This window comes from Heteronotia binoei, chromosome 13 (assembly GCF_032191835.1).
Source record: "Heteronotia binoei isolate CCM8104 ecotype False Entrance Well chromosome 13, APGP_CSIRO_Hbin_v1, whole genome shotgun sequence".
Classification (NCBI taxonomy): Eukaryota; Metazoa; Chordata; class Lepidosauria; order Squamata; family Gekkonidae; genus Heteronotia; species Heteronotia binoei.
Genome location: NC_083235.1, coordinates 22,851,517 through 22,871,922, shown reverse-complemented (window position 1 = coordinate 22,871,922; position 20,406 = coordinate 22,851,517). Strand labels below are relative to the sequence as shown.

The window sequence follows — 20,406 nt, the reverse complement described above, 5'->3', positions numbered from 1 at the left end:
GAAGGATATAAAGAAGCTGGGAAGGGTCCAGAGGAGGGCGACGAAGATGGTGAGAGGTCTGAAAACCAAGTCCTATGAGGAAAGGTTGAAGGAGCTGGGTATGTTTAGCTGGGAGAGGAGGCAGCTGAGAGGTGATAGGACCACCATCTTCAAGTACTTGAAGGGCTGTCATATAGAGGATGGTGAGGAGTCATTTTCTGTTGCCCCAGAAAGTAGGACCAGAATCAATGGGTTGATATTAAGTTTCCGGCTCAACATTAGGAAGAACTTCCTGATAGTTCGAGTGTTTTCATTGGAACAGGCTTCCTTAGGAGGTGGTGGGCTCTCCTTCCCTGGATGTTTTTAAACAGAGGCTATATGGGCATCTGACAGCAATGCTGATCCTGTGAATTTAGGGAGATGTATCTGAATTTCCTGCATTGGTCAGGGGGTTGGACTACAGGCCCTGGAGGTCCCTTCCAATTCTATAATTCTGTGATTCTATGTGGATTTTATAATGTATGAATTTGCCCTCCGAGAGTTTGAGGCAAAAGGGCTTGGGTCCCAATTAAAAGATAATTCTGTAATTATGATATTATCTAGTCTGGATGTGGGTTTTTTAATGTTTCTGTAAGGTTTTTAATGTTGTAAGCCACCCAGAGTCTGCTTGTGGCATAGGGTAGGGGGTATAAATCGAAAAATTAAATTAAATAATCCTTTTCTTAGAAGCTTCCACGGAAGGATGTTGCATTCCATAGCATTCCAAAGCTTCTTGTTCCATGGTTGAACTGATTTTACAGTGGAGTCATTTTTATGCCATATACTTGGAGCCTGCCTGCCAATTTGTTCTCTCAGATCCCATTTGTTCTCTCAGCAGTGTGAATGATTGCTCCCTTTCTTTTCTTCTGGGATCCTTTTATGTATGGAGTGAATTTTCTGTTTGCAAGTACAAGAACTGCAGCTTTTTTTTTCTGACTCCAAGGCCCATAAAGCATGCACATTTTACTGTAGATTTTCTGAGCAAGTAAGTCTTTAAGCCTGACTTTGGATTCTGTCACCGCCTCATGCACCATTCTTTTTTCTCCAGTGTACTTATTCTACAGCTATAATTTAAAACAAACCCTCACTTTTCTAGATCAGAGCCAGGGTTCATTTCATAGAAAAAGATGTGTTGGAGCTCATTAGCACAACTCATTAGCATAACTCATTTGCATATGTCACATACCCCTGACATCACTAGAAGGTGTACTAAATTATATCAGCTCAGCATCTACCTTAAAAGGCTTCTTGAATTATAATTGCAATAGTAAAACCTTACTCACATCATACTTTTAAATTTACTTTCTTCTGTGTGGCCACAGTGATATGATGAAAATTTCCATCTGTCTGCTTTATGTGTTTTGGTTATTTTCCCATTTTTTGTGGTGAAAATATTAGAAAGTTTGTCAAATGTTAGAGTTCAACAAAATTCTCACAGAGGGTTTGAACAATGGAGCCCACAAGCAAGTATTTTTGGGGGGAGGGGGTTAAGAAAGAACAAGCACAATAAAATATATAGATTCAGGAGCTCCTGTGAGCTCCTGACCCAAATGAGGCGTGGTGGGAACATAACTTGTGACATGTGAGGGATGGTATCCCCCCAATTTTTTTTTCAAAAGAAAATTATGCAGTTGCCCTATTGGCAGCTGTGCAGTAGTGTACAGCAAGCGTCTTCCATTTAAATCCTCGTGGTTCAGGTTTTGTGCATGCATTTTAACATCGGTTCACTGAATGAAAGGGAATAGAAAGGAACACAGGCAAAGCGGAAAACCCAGTGCTGCAATTGACAAGCAGCTGAAAAACCCCATTTCCATATTGTCAAGCACTAAGGGATTATCTGCTGTGTTATTATCAGCTACTGTGAAAAATTGGAAAGAGTGGGGCGTTTGTTGAGCAGGAATGCACAGGAACGCAGTTCCGGCTGGCTTTGTATCGGGGTGTGGTCTGATATGCAAATGAGTTCTTGCTGGGCTTTAGATGGCCCGGGAGAAGTTGTTGACTAAGCCTTCCATCCTTCCAAGACTGGGAAAATGAGTACCCAGCTTGCTGGGGGGAAAGTGTAGATGACTGGGGAAGGCAATGGCAAACCACTCCATAAAAAGTCTGCTGTGAAAACATCGTCACCCCAGCATCGGATACGGCAGGTGCTTGCACAGGGGACTACTTTTACCTTTAATTTGATCCAGAACACTGGTCCTGATCTTGACAGTTTTTAAAAGTCTCTCCTGTTCCTATTGCACTCTTTTGTCCAAATGGATTGATCCAAAGTGATTCTTAAGCCTGCCAGTTTGCAGAAGGTCCATGTGGCTCAGCTGCCATTTTAATGTTAGGCTTCTAAAAACTGCCAAAATGGTTTCCCCACCCCCCCAAAACCCCGTAGTTCACAATGCATTAAAGGGAGACATGTTTTCAGCAGGGCTTTTTTTGAGCAGGAACACAGTTCTGGCTGGCTTGGTGTTGGGGGTGTGGCCTAATGTGCAAATAATCTGCTGGGCTTTTTCTACAAAAAAGCCCTGGTTTTCAGAGCTTTAAGCTTCCCATCCCAGTGTCTGCCTGCCTGCTTCTCTCTCTCTCTCTCTCTCTCTTTCTCTCTCAAGTCAATTTCATTCCAAGCTGACAATCCCCCCCTTTATTTTGTTCCCATGCAGCACAAAAATCCTTTTGTATTTTTTTTGCACTGGGGACGCCATCGTTTGCTTCCTCTCTGACCCCCCTTCCTTTCAAATCAATACCTGCAAGGAACTAAATCTTGCACAGGTCCTTTTAACACCCCCCCCAGTCATTTTAATTTTTAGTTATTCAACTGTCTGAGACTAGCGATAGTCTCATATAGCTAGACTCATGCTGCTTGCAGTTAAAAAAAAAAGATTTAAAACAGCAAGGGAAAAAGTAATCAATGAAACTTGTACACTGATGAAGGTGGGGGGGAGGATGGTAGAAGTTGCAGAGTGGGCAGATCTGGGTATGGGTGGACAAGGGACCTTAAAGGGACAGAAAAAGAGTGTGTGGGGGGGAACCCAAGGGAATTTGTATGCTTTTGAATCATCTTTGGCTTGTAAGCAAAACAAGAGGAAAGTCAGTACAAAAGCACTCTGAGAAAACCTGGAGAAACGGTTACCAGAAAGCAAACTGAGTGATGAAGGGAGGAAGAATGACTAAGAAAAGTTGACAGACATACACAGTGAAGCAAGGGAAAATACCTGTGCATAATAGGGCAAGAATCAGGTTCTCGTCCAAGAAGTACAGACCTCTTCAGTAACCCCATCAGTCTTGAAACTTCAAGATCATTGCTGTCATTCTCCCTTCTTTTTCTTTTTTTAAAATAAATAAATAAATAAATAAATCTTTATTAAAAACAAAGATCTTTGACTTACAAATGCATAAGAGGAGCATAAAACTATATCATTCAATTGCATTGCAAAAAATAGTCAAAAGAAATGCTGCATAAAACAGCATGAACAGAGAAATAATAACTAAATACAAGTCAACCAAATAAAACACCCAGAAATGCACCTCTCAGACCTTAAACAACTAAAAATGAAGCCAAGAATGATAAGTGCAGTTGGAAGGAAGAATACGTTGTTCTGACATAAAATTTAAAATCGGGGCCCAGATAGATCTAAACTTCTGAATTCGAAAAGTTGTTATTCTCCCTTTCTGAAGAGGCCTGAGCTAGTTGGCTATGGAAAATATTGCCAGCAGTGCATCGTTTTCCCTTAGAAGGAGCCTCCCCCCTTTTTCTCAGTGTGTCAGTTCAAATGGATCAAGGTGGCTAGCTGTGTTAGTCTGTCTGTAGCAGCAGAAAAGATCAAGAGTCATGTGAACATAAGAGAAAGCCATGTTGGATCAGGCCAGTGGCCCATTCAGTCCAACACTCTGTCCAGTAACATCTTAAAGACATACTAAAGTCCAGTAGCACCTTAAAGACTAGCTAAATTCGTGGCCAGGGATGAGCTTTCATGAGTCACGGCTCACTTCTTCAGCTATCACGAAAAGCTCAGGTATCTGAAGAAGTGAGCTGTGACCCATTGTTGGGTCTCAACTCACAGAATGGAAATCAAGTTTTATGGCAACAACTATCTGATCTCTGCATGCCAAATGGATCTTCTACCATTGAGTCACGAACCTTCCCTGAGGATCTCAAAGGGCAGAATAAAAATGTGCATTTTAAATTGATAGATGACTCACTTCTGACTCGCTTCCCCCTCTCTGTTGTTTCCTGCAGCATATAAATTATGACTTCACAAAGAACTACCTGGACCTGATTGTCACCTATGCATCAGTCATCTTGCTCCTTTGCCGTATTGACGACCGCAAGGTCCTGGCTGGATTGTACAACTATACCCATGAGATGATCCATGGAACAAGGTAGGGGCCCATCTAGTTCAAACGCCCTTCTCCTAAGGTTGCCTCGCTGGGACCTCAAGCACTTCATCAAATTCTTGTCTGGTCTTTCCTTGAACCAGGCCACACAAAGATTGAATTCTGCCACAGATAAGAGGAGGTTCCTATTGTTTTATGCCTTCCCATAAGACATTTGGGGCTCTTCCACAAGGGGATTTTTCCTGCAAGGAGAGCAAGAAACCTCCATATTTCAAGAAAACATCTGCATGACAGTGTGGTCATTCTGGTCCTAACGGTATGAGGTTTCCCAGGTGTGTAGAGCCATCATAGTGTAGTGCAGGGGTGGCCAAACTTGCTTAAGAGCCACACAGAATAAAAGTCAGATGTTTGAGAGCCTCAAGACAGAAGGAAGGAAGGAAGGAAGGAAGGAAGGAAGGAAGGAAGGAAGGAAGGAAGGAAGGAAGGAAGGAAGGAAGGAAGGAAGATAGATGGGGTGGGAGAGGTGGAAAGAACTCAAAGTTGAACTTGTGGATCTTCTAACAAAAATCTGTAATCTTTCATTGAAATCTGCCTCCGTTCCTGAGGACTGGAAGGTAGCAAATGTTACCCACATCTTTAAAAAGGGTTCCAGAGGAGATCCGGGAAATTACAGGCCAGTCAGTCTGACTTCAATACCGGGAAAGTTGGTAGAAACCATTATCAAGGACAGAATGAGTAGGCACATTGATGAACACGGGTTACTGAGGAAGACTCAGCATGGGTTCTGCAAGGGAAGATCTTGCCTCACTAACCTGTTACATTTCTTTGAGGGGGTGAACAAACATGTGGACAAAGGCGACCCGATAGATGTTGTTTACCTTGACTTCCAGAAAGCTTTTGATAAAGTTCCTCATCAAAGGCTCCTTAGAAAACTTGAGAGTCATGGAGTAAAAGGACAGGTCCTCTTGTGGATCAAAAACTGGCTTAGTAATAGGAAGCAGAGAGTCAATATAAATGGGCAGTCTTCGCAGTGGAGGACGGTAAGCAGTGGGGTGCCGCAGGGCTCGGTACTGGGTCCCATGCTCTTTAACTTGTTCATAAATGATTTAGAGTTGGGAGTGAGCAGTGAAGTGGCCAAGTTTGCGGATGACACTAAATTGTTCAGGGTGGTGAGAACCAGAGAGGATTGTGAGGAACTCCAAAGGGATCTGTTGAGGCTGGGTGAGTGGACGTCAACGTGGCAGATGCGGTTCAATGTGGCCAAGTGAAAGTCATGCACATTGGGGCAAAATCCCAGCTACAAATACAAGTTGATGGGGTGTGAACTGGCAGAGACTGACCAAGAGAGAGATCTTGGGGTCGTGGTAGATAACTCACTGAAAATGTCAAGACAGTGTGCGTCTGCAATAAAAAAGGCCAACGCCATGCTGGGAATTATTAGGAAGGGAATTGAAAACAAATCAGCCAGTATCATAATGCCCCTGTATAAATCGATGGTGCGGTCTCATTTGGAGTACTGTGTGCAGTTCTGGTCGCCGCACCTCAAAAAGGATATTATAGCATTGGAGAAAGTCCAGAGAAGGGCAACTAGAATGATTAAAGGGCTGGAGCACTTTCCCTATGAAGAAAGGTTGAAACGCTTGGGACTCTTTAGCTTGGAGAAACGTCGACTGCGGGGTGACATGATAGAGGTTTACAAGATAATGCATGGGATGGAGAAAGTAGAGAAAGAAGTACTTTTCTCCCTTTCTCACAATACAAGAACTCGTGGGCATTCGATGAAATTGCTGAGCAGAAAGGTTAAAACGGATAAAAGGAAGTACTTCTTCACCCAAAGGGTGATTAACATGTGGAATTCACTGCCACAGGAGGTGGTGGCGGCCACAAGTATAGCCACCTTCAAGAGGGGTTTAGATAAAAATATGGAGCACAGGTTCATCAGTGGCTATTAGCCACAGTGTATGTGTGTATATAAAATTTTTTGCCACTGTGTGACACAGAGTGTTGGACTTGATGGGCCGTTGGCCTGATCCAACATGGCTTCTCTTATGTTCTTATGTTCAACTTTAACTTTACATGCATTTTCCAAGCTGCCAGCTGGCTTGCCTTGGAGAAGTGATTTAAGGAGACAAATGACTTCTCAAAGCTGGTGAAACCGGGGTGGGGGGCTTTGAGAGTCACATGCGAGGTGCTTTGGAGGCAAGATATTAAATGCCTTTTCCCCTTATGATCACTCCCCTCCCCCCAAACAATAAATTTCAGTATTTGGTCAAGGGGAAAAATGCAGTTCTTCTCTACTAGCACTGTCTATTTTAGTTTGGAACACTGTTTTGAATGTGCAATGTCACTGGCTCCTTGTGACATCATAGAGAACTATTGTGGTGTAATAATTCAAGTGTTGGACTCTAGGAGCCCACGCTCGGCTGTAAGAGCTTATTGGTGGCCTTTGGTAGTCACTGTTGGCCGGGGCAGGCTGGCCCTGCCACTGGGCAGACTAGGCAATTACCTAGGGTGCCAGACTTCTGGGGTCACCAAATTGGGTGCCCCCATGTGACTCAGTGGGGTTATCAGTGCGGGGGGTGGGGCAGAAGTTAGCCTTGCCTAGGGTTGCAGATGGTCTAGGGCTGGCCCTGACTGTTGGTCAGCCTAACCTATTTTACAGTTCAGTTGTGACTGGGGATCAATGGAGGTCACTACACTATACTACATCCTCCTCCACAGCACAGCGATCGCCTATTTTGCTCCCTTTGTTTAAAGCTATGCGCTCCCTTCGTTTTTTGCCACTGAAATCCACATGTATCCACAGTTGCAGTCAGTTATCCTTGTAGCTTGGCTATCCAGCAAGGTTACCCCCCTGCTGCGCTGCATCCCAGCTAGCAGCACTTGTCCTAAAGAAAATAGCCTGCTTTTTTGTTGTCTGGAAAGGCTCATTAAGGTTCTGCATAAGGGAAATGTGCAAACTCTAACTTGGAGCTTCAGAAGCAGACCTTGGAGGGCTCTGGAGATGCTCTTGTGCAGAAATACTGGGCCAGTGTCAGAAAAACAGAAAGCACAGCTCCTGCTGTTGGCTAGCAGCTCTGATTTTCCCCCCCTCTTCTGGCTACAGCGATTCCAGTTTCCCTCGCTTGGGTCAGATGATACTGGAGTATGAGAATCCATTGCGCAAGCTGATGGAGGAGTTTGGGCCGCACACCAAGGTGAGACACTGCTGTGGCACCAGCAGATGTTCTTCTTTTAGACTCTGGGTTTGGCACCTCTGGTCCATCCACTGCAAAAATATGCACGGTAACACAGTCTACATGGTTGTGAGGTTGTACAGATCATGCATGTACAGTTGGTATGAACAAGCAGGAGCATTTGGAGGGTTGTTTATTCACTAGGAAACACTGGCCAGTGGAGGCTTATCTGAAGGGCTTTTCCTAAAAGAAAAAGCTCAGCAGGAATTCATTTGCATGTTAGGCCACGCCCCTAGGCACCACACCATGCCTAGCCATCCGGAACTGTGATCTTGTGTGTTTCTGCTAAAAAAAAAGCCCTGCTTATCTGTCCCTGTTCAAAAACATTTCCATGCAAATGGCTCAGGAAACTTCTTAGCAGACATGGGTAATTTCTTCCAGCCGTGTAAAATTGAGTTTTTTTCAACAGGCTTTCCCCTGATTGTTTTTATATTAGCCAGCCTCTGTTCAGCTTTGGTTTTTTTCTCCTTTTTAGTTTTCAGCTGTTTTTGGCTTTCATTTTTGACTGATTGTGACGGACTGCACTTTTAAAGAGGCTTAGTAGTGCTGTACCAACAACTACAGGACTGTGAATGCCTTAATTCTTCGCAGAGCCAGAGAGCCTTTCCTGACAGGCTGCTCTAAGCAATCTGATCGGTTAGTGTCAGCTGAGCAAAAAAAAGTCTTGAGAAAGCTGGCTGCTGAGGAGATTCAGTCAGGTTCCCGCCTTAACTGAGAACAGACCTGTACAGAGACCATCTGGGAATAGTCCTGACAGAAAAAGGATTAATGCTAATAATTTCTGGCCTTGACTAAATGCAATCTGAATTCAGCATTAGCTGAGAGCAGTTTGAACACAGAGAACCGGGGAAAAGTTTGGAGAGGAAATTTAGGTAGTAGAGAAAAACTCCAATTCAGGCCAAATGAAAGGGGATAGATCTTCTAGAGAGAGAAGGTTCCCTACTCAGTCAAACAGGGCGAGTTATCTCTGAGGAGTGCGTAATTCCCTGGTCTGGTGTGATCAGAAAGTGCCTGTGGAGACCTTAAATGTCAGTGAACAACTCTTCTTGAGCCACACCTGGCCCTGCCCACTTTCTCAAAACACTTGGCACCAGGGGCAGAATTCTAGCCGAAGCTCCTTTGCATATTAGGCCACACATCCCTGATGTAGCCAGTCTTCCAAGAGCTTACAAAAAAGACCCTTGTAAGCTCTTGGAGGATTGGCTACATCAGGGGATATGGCCTAATATGCAAAGGAGCTCCTACTAGAATTCCACCCCTGCTTGGCGCCATGTTGGGATCCCTGCCTTGTAGACTGAATCTACAAGAAGCATTGATGCAGTGTTCCCTTTAAGCTGTGCATGTGAGTGACCACTCATTAACTCAGGAAGCCCCACTCAGCAGCAATCTAGAGCCACGTCCATTGCCCATTTTAAGATTACAGCAGTTCTATTCCACTCAAGATGTGAACTATTTAAGTAGGGGGGCAGGAGGCATTACACACTCCTTCCTATATTTTGCCATTTTCCTTGTCAAATGCTTCCCACCCTGAATTATCTCAAAAAGAAAAAAAATGGGGAAGATGCATTAGCCAAGGTCACGTGTTATTTTGCCTACAGTGCCTCTACCAGCTGTCTCTTCTCTCTCTCTCGCCAGGCTGTGAGCAATGCCCTCCTTTCACTGCACTTCCTTTTTGCCCGTCGAAACCACACTGCTGACCAGTGGCGAAGTGACCAGCTCTTCAGTCTGATCAGCAACCCTGCAGGCATGCTAGCTCCCGCCAATTCAGACACAGTAAGTATGGAGCACATAGGACAAAGACACTTTGTGCCTGCCTCTCCAACACCTTCAGGCCCTGCTGTCCACAGTATCTTTCTTGGGGGGGCAGGAGGGGCTGACAACTGCAGGCTTTTGCCTGTCACAGTTGCAGTTTCTGTCAGAACTCTCTCAGCCCCATCTACCTCACAGGGTGTCTGTTGTGGGGAGGGGAAGGGAAAGGAGATTGTGAGCCACTCTGTGACTCCTTTGAGTAGTGAAAGGCAGGGTATAAATCCAATCTCCTCCTCCTCTTCTTCTCCTCTTCCTTCTCCTCCTCCTCCTTCTTCTCCTTCTTTTCTTTCTCCTCCTCCTGAGAATGTAGAACATGTCGTTCAGTGGGAGATTTCAGCATTTTAAAAAATAATTATGGAATCACAGTTGAAATACACTACAAGAAACACAAAACATGTGATATATATAGACTTTCACTTTTACTTAAGAATTTCACCAAAATAGACAGAAAGAAACAATTTTCAATTTACAACAGAGCTCATTGTTATTTAGTCATACAGCATCCAATTCACTAGTTACAATAATAGACGCATTTCGTGTTGCCGCTTCATCAGTATTGTCAATGTCTTCTTCTTGTTGAGCTGTATGTAGTGCAGGAACATGTGCAAAGCCTTCCATCTCATTGCTAGCAAAAACACTCTCCATGAAGGAACCACCTTAAAAATACAGATAACAATGCTCTGGTAAAGTTTATTATGACACTAATATGGTGCATTTTAAGGACCCTGGGATGAATTCAGACCTATATCCCCAAATTCTTCAACTTAATTATTACAGGGGAACATATCCTCAGATTTCTCTCAAGATCTGTAATGTTCTAGTTACGTCCTCACTGATCTGCGCCAAAAGGATGTGATGTCAGCACTGTACTCATAGTCAGGTTCTAATTCTCTGAGCCTTTGAGCTAGGATGGTGAACAGTGGTTTGAGATGCATGAGCACGCCTCAAAGGCTCATAACTCTAGATGGCCCGGGAAAAGTTGTTGCGTCAAAAGTTCTTGGGTGGGAGGGTGGGGTGAGGTTGTAGATATCCCAATTCTGTTCTAAATACTTGGGGTGAGACACTATGGATCTACGCAGGCATAAAAGCACATTTTAATTTTTCCCCCCTTCCCAGATGGCCTGTGAATACCTTTCTCTGGAGTCTCTTGAGCGATGGATTGTGAGTAAGTTGCCTTTTTCTGCCATGTCGGTCTTATGCTTGGGCTAGAGTGGATCCCAGCCAGATCTTAAGCTTGTCATCTTAGGTAGAAAATAGTAGTTCTCCCATCTGGGCATTTGTCTTTATGTAGCCTGAAATTGATTAAAGCGTCTGAAGCTGTTTTCATAGGTTTCAGTGGGACTATGGTCATGGGTTGTTTGTCTTGGCTCTGATACTGTTGAGAAGCTGGCCTTTTTCCAGTCTCCACAGCCTTAGTGGTGCTTCCATGCACTTCCTGACTTTTCCATGCGTTTCCTGTGATCATCCCAAAACCTGCTTTGCTATGATGTTTTGGAGAAAATCATAGTAAAACTGGGGTGGCACTCATGTGGACAGGAAAGTCTGCATCTGTCCAGTCTTGCCCGCATTGACACCCTTTCCCCAGCCTCAGACCCCTTTAGCAGCTATTCATAGAATCATAGAGTTGGAAGGGGCCCCCAGGGTCATCTAGTCCAACCCCTACACAATTCAGGAAGTTCACAAATATCTTCCCCTAAGTTCACAGGATCAGCATTGCTGTCAGATGACCATCTAACCTCTGTTGAAAAACCTCCAAAGAAGGAGAGTCCACCACCTCTCAAGAAAACCTGTTCCACTGAGGAACCACTCTAACTGTCAGAAAGTTCTTCCTAATGCAAATAATTGTTTTTCTATTTGAAGTCATGTGGGGAGAGCTTAATCTGGCACACGAACACACATGGCCCGCCACCCTAGCACAGCCTCCAGGTGAAGATCTGGCAGCTCTCCTTGGAGCTGATGTGGGACCTAGATTTCCCCAAAATGTCTAATGTTAATTCAGCATCTTGAGGACTAGTCTCTTGTGTTCCTCCTCTTACGGTTGATTGTCTTCCACTTCCTCAGTTGGGTTCTTGCTGTGCCACAGCTGCCTGGGCTCCACCCAGAGCTGCCTGGATCTGTGGCGGGCAGCTCTCCGGGGCTCACTGTACATCACTCTCGTACGAGATGAAATCCTTCCAATTCACAAAGTCACCGAGGAAGCCTTTGGCAGTGTCAAAGGGTAAGGTGCAGAGGGGAGGACCATATCTATACAGTAATTGCTGAAAGGGTTACGTTATGCACCTTTCCTGCCCCCCTTCCCAGCAAAGAATCCCCACCTTCTAAATAGTTTTGCAGAAGAGACAAATCATGAAAATCCTGCTAAAAATATAAGCATGTTGTCCTTCTTGCATCCGGTCACCCCATATGCTGCAAGAGAAAATGAAGCTGGGCCATAGCCAGTGGGGGACGGGGTGGTGTCCAATGTTCCCGCTAAGCTGCAGAGTCTTGTGAGCAAAAATTCTACTTTGTGAGCTACTGGCATTAAAGTTGTGAGCTACTGCATAAATTATTGTGCTCTGGGATCACCCTTCCTGAGCGAGGACAAAAATGTGTGAGCTGGAGGCTAAAAATCTGTGAGCTAGCTCACGCTAACTCAGCTTAGAAGGGACATTGGTGGTGTCCCCTATAGAATCTGCAGCTCCCCCACCCAGTCTTCTCTTTTATGGGAAGGGAAATATTAGCTGGGGGTGCTGCAGATTGTATGAGGGGCACTGCCCCTGTGTGCCATCCCCCCGCCCCCCACTGGCTACAACCCTGACCTGAAGTTTTAGTTGAAACATTGTGTGGACCAAGGACTTCCACTTGTGTGTGCCTCTGCATTCCAAATGAGTAAAGCAGCATGCAAAATACAATGTTGTGAATCTGATGCCGTGGCCTCAATCTTTCTGTCTTCTTGTTCTAATTTACTGAATTGTACTTCTGTATTTACTATTCTGCTTTACTCGATGAATGACTAAAATATAGGATTCGCTGCCAGAAAATGTAGTGATGGCCAGTATTCCCTCTAAACTGAGTTAGTGTGAGCTAACTCACAGATTTTTAGCCTCCAGCTCACACATTTTTGTCTTAGCTCAGGAAGGATCACCCCAGAGCACACTAATTTGTAGCTCACAGTATGCAATAGCTAGTTAATTAATAACAATATTAATTAAAATATTAATTAATTATGTGGTAGCTAATTAATGTCAGTAGCTCACAACTTTAATGCCAGTAACTCACAAAGTAGAATTTTTGCTCACAAGACTCTGCAACTTAAAGGGAACATTGGTGATGGCCACAGGCAAGGTGGTGCTGGGAAGTGCCATCAGGACACAGCTGACTTGTGGTGACCCTGTTGGGGTTTTCAAGGCAAGAGACGTTCAGAAGTGGTTTGCCATTGGTTGCATCAGCATCATGACCCTGGCCATAGACACCTTTAAAAGGGAGATTAAACAGATTTATGGAGGATGGGTCTTTCTGTGGGTACTAAATTCAGAGGTAGTAACACTCCAAATACCAGTACTTGGAGACAACAGCAAGGGAAGATCTCAGCTAGGGTCACCAGCTCTGGGTTGGGAAACACCTGGAGATTTTTGGGGGTGGAGTCTTGGGAGGACAGGATTGTGGGAGAGGTGAGACCATCCTCAGCAAGGTACAATGCCATAGAGTCTACCCGCCAAAGCAGCCATTTTCTCCAGGGGAATCGATCCCTGTTTTCTGGACAGAGTAATAGTGGGAGATCTCCAAGCTCCACCTGGAGATTGGCATCCTTAGTCTCAGCCTCTGAGCCCTGTTTCTTCACTTTCCCAGGCAACTGTTTTTGATCACAGTGTGAAACAAGTTACTGAGCTAGATCGGTGGCCCCCAACCTTTTTGGCACCAGGGACCGGCTCCAGGGCTGGCCTGCCCACATTGGCCCCAGGACCGACAGGGTGGGGGCACCAAATTTGGCCCCCCTGGTGGCACCTCCTCCTCCCTCCATTTTCACAATTTTAAGGCTTGAGAAGGGGCAGTGAAGCGCCTCAAGGGCTCTTTAAAGGCTGGCGCCCCCCCCCCAATCAGCTGATCCACGGCAGCAAGAAGGAGAGGAAGATGATATTGGATTATTATCCCGCCCTCCACTCCAAATCTCAGAGTCTCAGAGCGGCTCACAATCTCCTTTACCTTCCTCCCCCACAACAGACACCCTGTGAGGTGGGTGGGACTGAGAGGGCTCTCACAGCTGTGGCGAGCGACCCACTGAAATAGCCGTGGTGCCCTTGCCTCCTCCCCACTTCCTTTCCGGGCATGGGAGGAGGCAAGAGTAGCACCACTATTTCAGCAGGTCATTCGATGCTGCCACCGCTGCAGTTTTCCCCGCCGATCAGCTGATCAGTGAGGGGGCATTGGCCTTTAAAGAACCCAGGAGGCGCTTCACTGCCCCTTCCCAAGCCTTAAAAATTGTGAAGACGGAAGGGAGAGGAGGTGCTGTGGGGTGGGGGGCGGCGAAGCTGCGTGGTGCCATGGGGGGTGGTGGGGGTGGTGAGGCTGCATGGCCCGGTTGCTAACAGGCCGCAGACCGGTACCAGTCTACGGCCCGGGGTTTGGTACCCCTGAGCTAGATGACTCACTCTTGATCCAGCAGGGCTAATTTTTTTAAGTTCTTGTTTCTCTCTTTCTGCAGCTATGGGAAACGTATAGCTGATATCAAGGAATGCAAAGAACACGCTCTGACACAGAGGTATAAATGTCCATCCCTTCCCTCTTTCTGGTCCAGTTTGGGCTGCACCTCTCATTGCTGGCTGAAGGCCATCCAGAAAGCTGCATGGCAGAGGGGGGATTCAAACCTGGGTCTCCCAGATCTTAGTCTAATGGCTGCTGCACCACACTGGCTCTCTTTGTTTGCCTGGATAAGACCTGCAAAGCATATCCCACGAGCCGTGTTGTTTCCCTGTCTCTGGTACACATTTATGGCATAGATTTGGGGAAGGGGAGTGTGTGAGTTTACTGGAACCTCCAACCCTAAAGCCGATGTCTTCACAGCGGGCAGCTGCATCGGGGCCGGCGTAATTTCCTGCGGAACGCTGTGCGGGAGATGGAGGCCATCCTGGCTAATGAACCAGGGCTGCTGGGGCCAAAGGCAAGTGGAAATGAGCAAGAGGGAAGTGCGGTGTCTGTGCAACAAGACTCTCTGCAAGTGCACCAATATTCATGCTGTACATCAGTTGTATGAATGCACAAGTGTATGTGTGCAAGCATGGGTGGGTATATCTACCTCTGTCTGTATGCGTGGGAGCCTGAATGTGAGCATGGCCAGAAGGTTGGACCAGAACCAGCAGGTTGAAATTCAATCAAAAGAGGTTTTGGCTAAACGTTAGGAAGAACTTCCTGACAGAGCAGTTCCTCAGTGGGACGGGCTTCCTCAGGAAGTGGTGGGCTGTCCTCCTTTGGAGGTTTTCAAACAGAGGCTAGATGGCCATCTGACAGCAATGCTGATTCTGTGAATTAGGCAGATCACAAGAAGGAGGGCAGGATGAGTTGCATCAGGGCTTAGTTCTCGTGGCCCTTTCTTACACTCCCAGGGAAACGCTGATCATCACTTGGGGGTGAGTGGCAAACCACCCCGTAAAAAGTCTGCCGTGAAAACGTTGTGAAAGCAAGTTTGGCCAGGGATCCTGGAAGGGGGTTTTGCCACCTCTTGGGCATGGAGCAGGGGTCACTGTGTGTGTGTGTGTGTGTGAGATATTTGTAAATTTCCTGCAATGTGCAGGGGGTTGGACTAGATGACCCTGGATGTCCCTTCCAGCTCTGTAATTCTATGGCATGTGTGTATTGCCTGTACTGACCCATGTGTTTGACTTGCTCCATATGCATGCAGGTAGTAGGGGAGAAGTGAAATGGTACAGCACCATGGAATGGCTTTAATTGTAACTATTTTATTGGTTTTAAATTGTAAATATAAACGTCTGAACTGACTGTTAGCTGCCCTGAGTCCACCTGCAGAGAGGGCAGGAGAGAAATTTAAGGAAATAAATAAATAAATAATATGTATGTGGTTCCCATCGCCTATATTGTTTGATACTGTGTGTGCAGCACTCAGCAGAAGGAACCTAAAAATAATGGCAGTTTGTGTGTACACTCTCAAAACATTGAGACTTGTGATCCAGCTTTTAAAAACAAACCAACAAGCAAGCACATTTTCAGCTCCCCTGGCTGCAGATAAACATGGGTCTCGCTAGTCTAAGAGGATATTCACATTTGATACAAAGGGAGAAGCTAAGTGTGGCATCAACGGACCTGTATATTTCAAGTCATGTCTGCCCCAATCAAATATAGAGTAGAGATGAAAAGCATACCTGCTTTCAGGGCTTTTTTTGTAGAAAAAGCCCAGCAGAACTCATTTGCATGTTAAGACACACACCCCTCATGCCAAGCCAGCCGAAACTGCATTCCTGCTTAAAAAAAAAGCCCTGTAAACAAGGATTTTTATAGAATCTTCCCTCCTCCCCCCTGGAAGAGAAGCTTCTGATTTTTTTTATCATGAAAGTGTAGTGTTTGATGGCCCTTGGGACAGACACTGTGCCCTGCCATTACCCTCAAGCCAAGCAGGAATGTCAATGTGACAACTAGCATTGGTACAGGGCCAGCACGTGGGAGTAGGCCAAGTAGGTGGCCGCTTTGGGCACCACTTGGCCTAGGGGCGCTATGAGGCACCCCTTCTCCCCGTGCCCGCTGCCGTCTGTTCCCCTGCGTCTGCTGCCATCCGCCTCTCTGTGCCACCCGCCTTCCCGCGCCTGCCTCCCTGCACCCGAAGACGCTCCCCGGAAGTGCTCAGGCTGGTCCACCCCTGCTTCAAAGGGAGCTAGCCAGCTCCCTTTGAAGCAGAGGAAGGCCAGGCTGAGCGCTCGCGTATAGCTTGCGCAACCTGATGACGTCACTTCCAGTGACATCATCGGGCCACACACACGTGGCAAGAAGTGGGAGGGTGAGGGAACGAGCCTCAGCACACCAGAACCCCAGCCCTGCATGGGTAAACATCACACCCTTTGAACACTGGCCAAGCCAGCCGTAACTGCGTTCCTGCTCAAAAAAACCAGCGCTGCCTGCTTTACACATGGTTGGGGCTGACCTTGGTTAAAAGATAGAAGTCTGGCAATGTCACACACAGTTGGTCCTTTGTATCAATTATAAAAATGTCCTTAGATTAACCAGATGTTATTTTATCTGCAGCCGGGTGAGCCCTCAACATAGCCTGCATGCTTCATTGCAGACAGACTGCTTCTTGTCTCTCCAACTTATCCCCACAAGCTGCTTTTCCCCTCGTGGGGACTTCGTTCCGGTATTGGAGCCCAGCCAGGGGGGGAAATATTTGTTCTTATTGCACGTGGTTTGTCCTGAAGAATACCTTTTAACCTCTTAGGTGTTGCTCTTGAATGTTGTTAATCCATTGCAGACCTCACAGCAGGTTGGTTTTTAAGTGGAATACATGTTACAACGTAGGTTTTCCGGTTGTTTTAGCGATGCAGGAAATGCAGATGAAAAATTCCGAAACAAAAGAAGACCCCTCTTGCAAACATCACTTGAAAAAGCAGCTCAGTTAGCTCATCTCAGCCTGGCTCCCGCCATTCCTCTTTAAACCAGAGAAAAATTAAACCTGCTATCCCCCAAACTCTTTCTATGGAGGGCCTGTTCCCCATCTGATCCCAAATGCCTTCCACCCCAAGCCCATGGTAAGGCAAAACTCATTATATGGAGTCTGGATTGTATTGTAAGTGCTTAAAGATAAAAAAGGAAAGAGGCTGCATGCCCCAGGCCAGTGTTAAACCAGAAAATTTTGACAACTTTGAAAGAGAAAAAGTTTAAAGACCGGAACAAAAACTGGTAGTTGGATAACAGACTCCCCGGGCCTTCCTGGAGGGCCTTTTTCAGGAGCCAGGCAAACCGACTGCATTGCCTGCCAGCTGAGAAAGTATCTTGACCTGGAGTTCTCTCTCGTTCCACCTCACTAGGTTGTTTATGTCTTCATGGCGCTGTCGTTCTGCCGGGACGAGGTGACCTGGCTTTGCCGCCACAGCGAGCACGTCAGCAAGGGCAAGAACCCAGAAGACTTTTCTGACAGGTATTGATGATGATGGACAAATTAAGAATAAGAACCACGGTGGAGAAGATGCTGGCTAACAGGGCTGGTTCCAGGTTTATTGGGGACAGTCAGTGGGCAGGGGCCACTCGCTGCCTGCTACCGGGTACCCCCTCATGCCTTCTTTCTTCCCCCCACCTGCATGTGTCCCACCTGCCTGCGCACCTTTCTCCTGCTCACAACCCCTCTGGTAGCACCTCCTCGGGTTCTGTCCAGTTTAGCGGATCAGGCAGTAGGTAATGTGAAAGACCTCCAGAGAGCTACTGCCAGTCCGAGCAGACAAGACTGACCTTGATAGACCAGTCTCCTGTCTCAGTATAAGGCAGTTTCATGTGTGCTCATAATTAGGGCAGGGCCATTGGCTCAGTGGTAGAGCATCTGCTTGGCATGCAGAGGGTCCCAGGTTCAATCCCTGGTGTCTCCAGTTGACAGGACCAGGCAGGAAGTGATGTGAAAGACCTTTGCCCGAGACCCCAGAGAGCTGCTGTCGGTCTGAGTTAATACTGAACTGATGGTCTGATTCGATATAAGGCAGCTTCATATGTGCCACCTGTACACCCTTTCCCCAACACCACGGACAAGAGTAATTTAATTTTAATTTAATTTTGGATTTATTCCCTTCCCTATTCCATTAAAATAATATCACAAAAACAAGCCCTGTCACCTGCACACTACCCACACGCCCTTCCCCAATGATGTCGGGCAGCTGAAAGCACAGGGGGTGGAACTGTTAAATCAAGCAGGTGGGGGAAGGGCATGCAGGCAGGTAGTAGCGGAGATGGGTGAGGGTCAAAGGCAGTGCCCTGCCACATGGTATGCTGATGCCAGCCCTGTTAGCCAATATTCTGAGTGCAGAAGCAACCACTGTCCAGTCTGGAACCACGCAGAGACCGATTTCCCTCTCGTGTTGCTCTGCCTCGAGTCTGATGTTTTCACCTGGCTCATGTGATCAATTTCCCATCCGTTGCTCTGTGAGCGCATTTTTGAGCTGCAGCAACCTGCAGTTTCCTGCGCCGTTTTTACATGCTGTGTTTTCAGGGTTATGTTGCCGTGCCTAGAATTGGAGGTTGCCACAGATCCGAATGCACCCGCAGAGCAACTAGTGAAAAATCTATCTCTTGTTCCTAGGGAAACAGAAGCCTGGGGGTGGAGCAGTGCTAGTGGGAAATCAGTCAGAGTTTCTGTGTTGTTCATAGTTTTGCCAAAGAAGATGTTTTATCGAGGACAGCTCATAGTGAGGCAAGGTGAGATGGTGGCCTCAGGTGGTGAGTTTTGGGGGGTAGCAGCCTCCATCATCTGCCCCCCCTCCCCTCCCTGTCACATCATATCAACTTGTTACCTTGCTGTGTCAATCTCTGCCCAGGATCCAAAATACCAGTGCTGCATCCCTTCCTGCTTCTGCGGGCATCTTAAAACACAGGGCAGCAAAACACATGTGCCCAGTAGAGCTTCATGAGAGTTCAGCAAGTTGTGTTGGGCAAAGACAGCTTGTTGCTCCGTGCTTAAGGATGCCTGGGCACCATCTAAAGAGCTCTGCTGGATCAGACCAGTGGTCCATCTTGTCCAACATTCCATCTCGCACAGTGGAAAACCAGAAGAGAAGCAGCATTAGTTGTTCCAGGCAGTGGCAACTGGGATGAGCTGTGGGGCAGCAGTGGCTGTAGTTGGAGGTGGCAGGTACTGCTAGGGGGGGAGGTGGCTTTACTGTGGGCAGTCTCATGTGACACTCTTTATTAATCTGATGCCAGTTCAGCTTTGCTTACCCATGCGTGGTGAGAGGCAGTTACCGAAATTCCTTCTTCTGTTAAAGATACAAGAGGCATGTCCTCTTTGGTATCTGATCATCCTAAAGAACGTCACTCCAAGGCATGCACGTCCACCTCTCAGACTGCACAATGAGAACACATAGAGATCCAGATTCAGTGTGGTGCAAGGAAGTCTTTGTGCATTTAGATGGTTCTAGAGGACTGGATTCTCATGTCTGAGTGGAAGGCAAAAGCTGGTCAAGGACCAGTTTGGCCTTTTCTTCTGATTCGGACCAATCCATTGGGCCTTGAAGCAAAATCTGAGGCCTCAAATGGATATTCAAAAGGAGGCCCAAGCAAGGAAGGTGTGATTTCCCCCCCTGAATCCTTCAGGTATGCTTATTGCTGTACATCGAATAGGGCCAAAAGGTATTGTTCAGGGGTGGTCAAACTGTGGCTTGGGAACCACATGTGGTTCCTTCACGCACATCGTACAGCTCTTGAAGCCCCCCCCCCCAACCATGTCGGCTGGCTTTGTCTCTTTAAATCACTTTATCAAGCTAGCCGGTGTCTTGGAGAAGGCTTTTAAGGTTAAAGTTGCTTTCCCTCCCCCATCTATTTTCCTTCCTTCCTGTCTTGTGGCTCTGAAACATCTGACATTCCTGTCTTGCAGCTCTCAAACATCTGATGTTTATTCTATCTGGCTCTTATACTAAGCAAGTTCGTCACCCCGGCATAGGCCCGTCCATCTTCATAGAAGTCTCTCTAGCAGTCTGTGTTGTCTGATTGGAGTCCCTATGACCATGCAGAATGCTAGTGGATGTCATGCAGCGTAAATGGCTATGTGGAACAACAGAATCAGTATTTCCCATGCATTGAGCTGACTGACAGAGCTGAAAGCCAATCAGCCACCTTGCTTTTTGTTTGTTTGTTAATGGAGGCTATTTTGATTTCTTTTAAGGTCCTAGAGCACCTTTTAAAAAGCTACAATCCTATATAACTCCACTCTTCCTTTTTCCCTCCCTTTGTCTGTGCCGGCATGAGGGCCAAGGAATGCAGCGTTTCACAAAATTTGCTATCCCGTGGATAATCCCACCTTGCTTTCCCTTGTCTTAAAAATGCTCCCCAGGAGCTCGTCTTC

General features: G+C 46.5%; 1 protein-coding gene across 1 annotated transcript in view; it reads left to right on the top strand.

Annotated features, from left to right (window-relative positions):
• Positions 1–20,406, top strand: part of NCKAP1L (NCK associated protein 1 like) — a 129,486-nt gene that overhangs the window by 18,792 nt on the left and 90,288 nt on the right. The window contains exons 5-12 of the mRNA XM_060252162.1: positions 4,244–4,386; positions 7,448–7,538; positions 9,213–9,350; positions 10,503–10,551; positions 11,448–11,604; positions 14,068–14,124; positions 14,427–14,523; positions 17,393–17,502. Of these exons, the coding sequence (XP_060108145.1) occupies positions 4,244–4,386; positions 7,448–7,538; positions 9,213–9,350; positions 10,503–10,551; positions 11,448–11,604; positions 14,068–14,124; positions 14,427–14,523; positions 17,393–17,502 (842 nt within the window). The remainder of the gene's footprint in view (positions 1–4,243; positions 4,387–7,447; positions 7,539–9,212; positions 9,351–10,502; positions 10,552–11,447; positions 11,605–14,067; positions 14,125–14,426; positions 14,524–17,392; positions 17,503–20,406) is intronic.